The sequence below is a fragment of the Nicotiana attenuata genome, chromosome 9 (genome assembly GCF_001879085.1).
Source record: "Nicotiana attenuata strain UT chromosome 9, NIATTr2, whole genome shotgun sequence".
Taxonomy (NCBI): Eukaryota; Viridiplantae; Streptophyta; class Magnoliopsida; order Solanales; family Solanaceae; genus Nicotiana; species Nicotiana attenuata.
Genome location: NC_031997.1, coordinates 35,875,114 through 35,884,304, shown reverse-complemented (window position 1 = coordinate 35,884,304; position 9,191 = coordinate 35,875,114). Strand labels below are relative to the sequence as shown.

The 9,191-nt window shown below is 33.0% G+C and overlaps 1 protein-coding gene across 1 annotated transcript; it reads left to right on the top strand.

Annotated features, from left to right (window-relative positions):
* Nucleotides 3,910-6,188, top strand: LOC109232256. Its single transcript, XM_019397951.1, has 5 exons — nucleotides 3,910-4,477; nucleotides 4,705-4,781; nucleotides 4,902-4,938; nucleotides 5,044-5,155; nucleotides 5,251-6,188. Exons 1-5 carry the CDS (start codon nucleotides 4,162-4,164, stop codon nucleotides 5,846-5,848), a joined length of 1,140 nt encoding a protein of 379 aa, XP_019253496.1. The 5' UTR covers nucleotides 3,910-4,161; the 3' UTR covers nucleotides 5,849-6,188.

Sequence of the window (9,191 nt, the reverse complement as noted above, 5' to 3'; positions counted from 1 at the left end):
CATGTAACATGTATGTATGTATGAACGAATGAATGATGGACAATGACAAGTTTTTAACTTGGGAAATTAAGAAAAAGACAGACATGCCTCTTCATTCTCTAAGGATGATAGATCCGCATTAATAGCTTCACGAATTTCAAACATATGATAAAAAAAAGAGGAGGATATTATATTAGAAAATTAATAAACAGAAGAAAACATAGGTACTGTTGGGAGTTGACTTTACAGGTTGGGTTCTCGGAAGTGAATCTTGCAGACCAACCTGTATTTTAATAATATTCACAAGACAATACACCTACTTTTGCCCTCCCTTCAACTTTTGCAAGCGTGTTAAAGTGTTTATTCACATTCTCCTACATGGCTAGAACCACCATAGTCATTCTATTTTACAAGGTTTTTGATTACACTAACAAGTTTAAAAATAAGGATCGGAAATGGTAACAAGGTTTTTTACGTTCTTTGAGCTCGAGTTTAATATTGTGTCTTGACATTTAAAAATAAGAATTATGATATAACATCCTAAGAGTAGGAAAATACTTTGTGTCTTTCTTGCTCAAGGACTATTCTAATTTCTACGCATCTTTAAATTATCGAATGTCCCTCAAAGAATTATGTGTATAAAGAAGTACATGTGTATACGTGTGGTGGTAATAGATTAGCAAACACCATATTCAAGTGTATATCCAATCTGATGTTTTAATTTTGATGATGAAATTAATTATGTATGATTTAGTAACGTTTTACTGAAAATCAGGAGAAAAAACAACAAATTCAGAAATGATTTTCTGAAATTGCTGGCATTAGTTATGCCGGCGATGACTAGCTAGTTTGAGTAACTGTCATCTAACGTTTGCTTGCTTATCGGGACATAATTAAGCGTGTAAAAATCAAGAAACGATAGATAAAGGTCCTTAAAATTTACAGATACGAAATGTGATAATTTCCTGTTATCACTTATAAGAACAACTGTACTTCTTTTTCCCGATAAGTAGGAAATATTTTAAAAAGTTAAATTGTACGGATAAGTGTAGTAAACTTTGTCCCTAATGCACGTAGTTGATAACAAATACAGTTGATTAAACTGAAAAATGAAGAGTAAATACCAGACACGCATTGTTGTTGTTGTTGTTGGGGGGGGGGGGGGGGTACTATATGGAAATGGAAGCTAAACTTTCCACGCACAAAATCAATCACAAGAGCAGATAGCTTTATTTGTTTTCTCTTGGACGGCTGTGCTTAAGATCTCTCAAGAAGCTCGTGAAGTGAGAAGTGTAGTTCATATGGCAAAAGTAGAAAGCTATATAGCTGCTGTTTCAATCTGTAAATCCCAGTGACAGTTCGCACGAACAAAGAATGTATTGGCTTCTCCTATCACAAGCAACAAGAAGAAAAAAAGAAACTTTTAGGTCAAAGTTATTAAGACTGTATGGTTGTCTTGTAACCTTTTGGCCAACCACGCTTGTGGTCTCATTGCAAAACTTTTCCCCAATCCCTTTATTATGTTAGGCGCGCTCTGGAAATTTCCTATATTTAGCCACATACACAAAATTTTATGCAAGCGGTGTCAGTTTACTTATATATTATGTTATAGATAAGTGGATTAATTAGGTCTGAATTATAGTGGTCTTGAACAAAAGGTGGACGACATTTAGGATTTTAGGGTCATCCGGCCTCATAAACTTCGACAAAGTATATGTGCGTACCTTGAAAATAAATATCCAAACAAGAAATAATTTACACTTTGTAATCTTTGCATTACTAATACTCGCATTGTTTTTATTAACCGGTAAATTTCAAACTCTATTATAATTCCTGTAGTAAATAATTTCTGCATAACTTGTCTTCCAACCCGACCCCTAAATCCTTAATTTGGTTCATTGGTTGAGCAGTTCTGCTATTAACCGATATCGCCCTTGTTGTTTTCTGGCTGTATAGTCTCATGGCTCATAATTTCGGATAATGCAACGCAACAACTGAAGAAAATGGTCGGAACTTATACTATACTGATAGTGATGAATTTTATCATGCATATATGAGGTATAATTTTGGAATTTGGCTTAATTATAGAAGCATATTTCAGCATGTGCAGAGATGAGATTCTCAAATCTTATAAATTTCAGACATATGAAAGTAGTTATCTAGACTGTGGTACCATCTAGTTTTATCATTTCATATTAATTTAAAGATACTCTTGTCTAAGACAAATGAACGTTGCAGATCTGACCATTTCTGTCTTTAAGCACTTCTCGAAACACTCGGACAAAGACACAGTTCTACTGAACAATATTTTTTTATCAGAGAGATGACACAAAGTTAGCAAGATGCCCGGCCGCCAAAGATCTCCACTTGCAAAGGGTTAAAAAGAATTACAATTACTTATTAGTTGGCAGTGTTATTTTAATTTATAAAATTTGTCTGCATTAATCAAGTTTAGCCAAGCAAATCATAAATCGAATTGAGACGTTCCAAGTAGAGAATCTTGATCTTGTTAGAGATCAGCAAAAAAGATGATCATGATTCACTGGGATTTTCGTTAACAAAATATTGTTGAAATTAAGGGGGCTTATTGAGAAATCGTTGACTTCAAAACTCAAGAGGGTAACGATGAGTGGCGATACGACTCGAACCCATGACATCTATCTACTTTAATATCATGTTAAAATGTTAAAATATGTGACTAACTCATCTAATTAAAAACCTAAGTTGTTGGAACATGAACACTTTTAAGTTCTAACTAATTAATTATAATGTATTCAACACTTCCGACTTTAAGAAGGAAGAGTTCTCGCTTACAACATAACAAAAAGCAAATAAAAAAATAAAATAAAAAAGAAGAACAAAATACTTATAACCACAGACCTTTTCTCTCTTCTCTTTTCTTTACTTACTAGCTAGGTTGAAATAATTTTGTATCCTATTTGCATGTCTAAATGTAAGTATTTGCTTTTCTCAAACAATGTCAATAATGCTTTGATGATGATTTTTGTGGCATTATCAAGTGTACTTATAAAAATCAATGTCATTCTGCAGTTCATACTTTATATATGAATTGCTATTCTTAGTACTTCCGATGTTGTCATGTTGAAAGTCTATTATATTGGGCTTAATATTTTAAACATGTCTTGAATACGTAAAAGGAAATCACGTTAGCTTACATTTTCTCATCTAACTTTTCTGTAATTATATTTCATACAACAAAAAAAACCCTTCCTTTCCAATTTATATGATTACTCTTTCTGTTTTGGAACACAATCCACAATGTTTGATAAAGTTCCATGTTTATATATTTTTTACCACTTCCGAAAAGTCAAATTTATTAAAGAATTCAGAATTTAATTAAACTTCCGCATGATCATTCTCCTAACTTTTTAACTAACTAGTAGTTGATATTTTTCTTCCACTATTATTAACAAAATATAGTATAAGTTAAATTATCATCTTAAACTCAGAATACTATCATATAACTTGAATAGATGGGGTAGTAATTGACGACTGTAATAATAAGTAAAACACTGGGTCAAAATATGACTATTTAATGATAGTACTAAGCATAACTGTTTTAATTCATTTTTTTGGCAACAACATGATAAAAATATAGCTCTAGACGGAGAAGAACATCTTGTTGAGTTGTTATACACATGCAACTTGGTATGTTAGGTAAATATTATCCCTTGGATGTGCCATTTACTTACTTCAATTGACTGGAATTTTAGGTTTACAATTTTATATGCCTATTTTATACACAAATACATACACACACATAGACATAAACATAAGAGTCCACGTACACATGCACGTATTTATCACCATACATGTCCATGTACTTACGGCATCATCCATGCAAATCACACATGATTAAAAAAAAGTCCACAAATGGAAAGAGAGAACAAGAAACAGACATAAAGAAGGAGAGAGAGAATTGTTCTTTATATGCCAGTTGAAGAAATTTCATTCCTAATTCTAGCAACTTTTTCTTTGGGTGCAAGAAGGTTTGATATCTTCTTAACAAATAAGTCTTCGTTTTCCTCTAGTTGCTAAGGAAAAACAAAGGCAACACTTTCCAAAACCGTCTTTCCACTAATTTGCCTGTACAGAACTATTTTCTCGATGGTTTAATTTCAACTCTTATTTAGGTTTTCGGAAGAAGAAAAAAGGAACAGGATGAAACGAGGAAGTAGTGCAGAAGATTCCAAGTCAAGCCCCAAAAACCAAATTGAATTTGAAGAAGAAGAGGAGGAGGAGGAGGAGGAGGAGGAGGAGGAGGAGGAAGACGATCTCGAGACAGAAGAAAATAGCAAATTACCTAAAGGTACAAGAACGAGCTCTAGTAACAGCACCGTAGAAGAGAATGGGAAAAAGTCGACCAACTCTGGAGGTGTACGGCAGTATGTACGCTCGAAAACGCCGAGGCTACGGTGGACACCTGAGCTCCATCTTCGCTTTATTCATGCTGTTGAAAGATTAGGAGGGCAAGACAGTAAGTTTTACTTGTATCGCTGAAATTGACATCTTATTCAAAGAGAAAGATCTCAAGTTAATTCCTAACTTTTGTAGAAGAAATTCTTGGTGTGAATCCATTCTTTCTATCGCTAATTCATTGATGAGATTATTTATTCACATCATAGTTAATTTGATACATCTTCCAAAGTACTTATTATAGTGTAATTTCAAGCTTCTAATAACTTGCTTTTATTTATTTTTCAGGAGCCACACCGAAATTGGTTCTTCAATTAATGAACATTAAAGGACTTAGCATAGCTCATGTCAAGAGCCATCTTCAGGTATATATATTTTCTGCAATTTACATATTAATTTTCAGTTCCAATTACAGGCTGATTTTGCTTTGAAAACTCAGTTAATTTCTGGTTTCACTAATTATTTTTATATGGAAATCAATTTAGATGTACAGAAGCAAGAAGACTGATGACCCCAATCAAAGTAAGTTATTTTTTTTTTAATTATCTCATTAATTAGTTGTCCCAAAACTAGGGTTTCTGCTATGCTTGTTGCTAACCATGTTCTTAATCCGACGGTAATCTGCAGTTTCTACTGATGGAAGATTCCTACTTGAAAACGGAGATCACCATATTTTCAATCTAAGCCATTTTCCTAGGCTACAAGGGACGTTTAACCAAGCTTCTAGTTCAAGCTTAAGGTACAAATAAATATTAATCTCATAATTTATCCCTAATAAACTTGGATTTCATTGTTTAATAATTTTTTCCATATCTTTTGTTCTAATTATTCCAGATACGATGATTCTACATGGAGTCGTCAAGTAAATTCTTCTTTGTACAATCCTTATAACATCAACATTGGGAGTGCCTCAAGTTTAAGTACTAGACATGGTTTTTCAAGCCACGGTCACTCACACGGACCACTATTTCCATGGAATAAAACCCTTCAAATTGAGAAAAACCCTCAACACTTTCATAATCAAAGATTTTGGAGTACTCAAATTGGAACAAGCTCTACAAAACAAAATCTCCTAATGACATTACCAATAGATAGAGATAGAGATGGAGGGATCAGAGAGCAAGAAATTATGAAGACACAAATGCGAAATAATAATTCTCTTTCCTCGAGGGGTAAAGGTTGGACGACTGAAGCAGGGACAACAACAACATGCGCACCCAATAAAAGAAAGATTCAAGATTCAGAAATCAATCTTGACTTGAACCTTTCACTGAAAATAACAAGAGAGGATGATGATCATCAGAAAAGATTAAAAGCTGAACAAGTTGGGAATCTTCTTTCTCTTTCTTTGTTCTCCTCCTCAACTACTTCAATGGATGATCAACAAAATCAAGGTGCAAGGATGGCAAGTACCCTAGATCTGACTTTGTGAATGGAGACAATATTCTAAGTGAGATATTGAGGTACTTGTTGATGGGAATTGATAAATTACTTACATCATTTGCAGCAAATCTTTGTCCTATGTATATTCTAGCAGCTACTACTGTGCAAGGTAATGTCGCCTTTGTTGTTATTCCCAATTTGTATGCATAAAAGATACTAATAATATATCATTGAGGAATTCTAGGCAACAATTAGTTACTATTGTTTATCTGAATTTTCACTCTTCAACATTGGGTAATGGGAATAAGTGAAAAAACAATTCAATTGCTCTTGTCCCCCCTGACATTTGTGTACACCTAGCTATCTTGAATACTACTTAAGTTGTCAGTTGCTAGCAGTGCAAATTATGTAGAGGGACTTTGATGATTTTATTTTGTCATTCTTTTTGGAATCTCCTTGGTGATCTAATTATATGCATGTGTATCTGTTTCGGCGCAGATCGAGTAGGATGGAATGGGAATGTGCACTTAGGAATCAATAAGAGTTAAAAACACAATATTTCGTGAAGAAAGATGGGTTTTTTTTATTCTTTCAATTCAGCCAGGTTTTGAAACGATACTAATTAATACATATACATTTGGTGTTTACTAGTAACGAGTTGATCGATGGTGTTAGTTAGAAATCTAATTTGCTTGATAGGATGTATGTTGCCTCTCCATTAAGTTACTCCTTCCATGCCAATTATATGTAGTTTGATCCCATACAAGTTTTAAAAAAGAAAAAAGGACTTTTGAAATTCGTGGGTTTAAACATGCCATAATGTTTGCGTTTGAAACTTGTGATCATAAATATGTCATAACATTATTGTATAGCTATAAAGTTTATTTTTTAGGGTAAAATATGAAGTGTAAAGTTAACTTATTTTCATATATAGAAATGTGACATTCTTTGTGGAACGAACTAACAAGGAAATAGTATCATATAAACTGGAATAGGAGAGTATATTAGACTTTAAGTCATATTTATCGACAGTGTAAAGAACTTTTACACCGTCAAGTCACCTTTATCTATTGTATCAAGTAATTTTGAGTACTAGGATGACAAATGCCACACTTAATAAAGGGTTACCTGCGCATTTCTTTTAGATGACTTAATAATATAATTGTTTTTTTTACAATGGCATACCTCATAAGTTAATCCCAGTACATTATGGTAGTGAAGCGTATTCAGTTCTTTTATAGGAAACTCAAATTAATGTTATGTTTGCCATAATATCGTGTGTTTTATTATGTAACTTAAATAATATTTTGAAACCCGTAAAGGGCATGCATGAGTCAAGGAATTATATATCTCCTATGTATAGCAGTCTGTTAATAGTATACTAACCCAAGTTACGCGTGTTTAATTTTACACTTGTGTTTTTAAAAAATGCATGTTCTAGCTTAAGGATATTTGATCTGTTTTACCCCCTGACCGGACTTGCTACCCCCTGATCTGTTAACTGCGGTTTTTCCTTCCAAAAGTTGTACTAGTAAAATCTACAAATTACTCTCATTAACATCAAATATAATCTAGCACACCCCGCTTTCCATACATGGACAGTTAGACCTCTCTATAAAAAGCATCCCTATATAACACTCATTTACTATAAAAGCCTAGTTTTTTTGAAGCTATGCACATCATTCTTTTTTTTATTTGAAGATGTACACATGATATATCTTATATTGGACAATTACCAATAGCATGTAAATGTAATCTACATTGTTATATTTAAATGTCAAATATTGTTATAGGTGTATATATAATAGCCATTCACTATAAAAGCCAAAAAATTTCGGAACAAACGATGTTGTTATAGGGAGGTTTGACTGTATATCAAGGACGCATGGAGGCTTTAGATGTAATTCTTTTTCATGTTATACCTAGATGTTATGTGCATTAATTCAGGATACATTTCTTTGAGTATTAATTATACAACATTACCTTAATACTACTTGAACTCATTTATATGTGAGACCTATATATCTTCATAATATTTAGAGTGCAGATCGATTATAGGATAATTGAATCACTGCGGTGCTCAAGTCTAGCCAAGATGAATTGAAAGAACTTAAGTCATCTAAAAAGATGGAGTAATATTTTTTTAGATAAGTTTTTTGTATAAACTAAGCAATGGGTAAAAAGTGTGATTTACCTCCATTCCTATATATATTTTGGTTTTCTTTCTTGTTTTTTCGGATTAAGTTTTTTTTTTTTTCGATTTATGTATGCAGATGATGTAAAAGTGAACTGCTACTAGATTCATGAGTTTGCGCTTCGAACTCCCAAATGCCTTTAAATAAAAAAATAAAAACCCAGCGGGGTAAACATGATGGTAAACCAGCTGGAGAGAATTCATCAAATAGTAAGAAAGTACATGCCGATTGCCAATTCTGAAAATTACCGCATCGAATTTAAAGTCTCAAAGACTCAAGAATTTCGACTTCGAGACTGTTTGCATAACCTGTTGGGTTTTTTGTATTTAATATATATTAAATACATAAAAGAGGGTGAATCGGAAATGGAGGGAAATGAAATTTTTAAGTGAAATTTTAAGTTTCCCTCCCTTGGTAAATGGACATTGTCCCATATTGGAAGAGGAAGAGGTTTTTTATGGGTATATAAGCAATTGCTCTTCTTCTAGCTCGTAAAGAGTTGAGAAGAAGGCAAGCCTCGCGCCATCGTCGTCGCTCGCTCGGCTGGCTTCGGCTTCGGCTTCGGTCAAATGATTGATTGATTAACTTTTTGGACCAAATTTATTTGTTAATAGTAAAATATTAACAGAAATGTTATTAAATATTTATTTTAATAACATAAATATTAATATTAAATATTAATATTAAATCCAATCTGTTTTTCTATTTTGGTAACGGAAAATTAACTACCCTCTTCAATTTTTCCTCTTTATTTTCCCTCTTTATTGTTGAGTAAATGACCATTTATGTAATGTCATTTATGCTATGGCCGTTTTGCATAAACAGCCATTCTGAAGAGTTGCACCTCTTTAGATTTCAGCCCAACTTTGGCTATAAATACAACACTATTCTGCTCAGAATTTCACTACGATTTTCTGAGTTTCTCCTCCTTCTTCTGCATACTTTTAGCATCAAACAAAGCAACAGTAAGTGCGATTTGCTACCGAACTTTGTGTTCGCTGAAACACTGGGTTTTGAAGTACCACTACACCAGTGTGTAATTCGTTCTATCCTGGGAGGAAATAATCCATAACCTTGGGTACTAGGAGGGGATTAAATTCCTTAAGGAAACACTGTGAATTCAGTGGGCTCGAATTGGTTTTCTGTTTATGTTCATTTCTGTTTATGTTCATTTATATTTGCAGAATTATTTTACAA

Coding starts and splice junctions, on each gene's coding strand:
- LOC109232256 (XM_019397951.1), top strand. CDS start 4,162: ATGAAACGAGGAAGTAGTGCAGAAGATTCCAAGTCAAGCCCCAAAAAC. Junction 4,782..4,901: donor ATGTCAAGAGCCATCTTCAG/GTATATATATTT, acceptor AAATCAATTTAG/ATGTACAGAAGCAAGAAGAC. Junction 4,939..5,043: donor GACTGATGACCCCAATCAAA/GTAAGTTATTTT, acceptor GGTAATCTGCAG/TTTCTACTGATGGAAGATTC.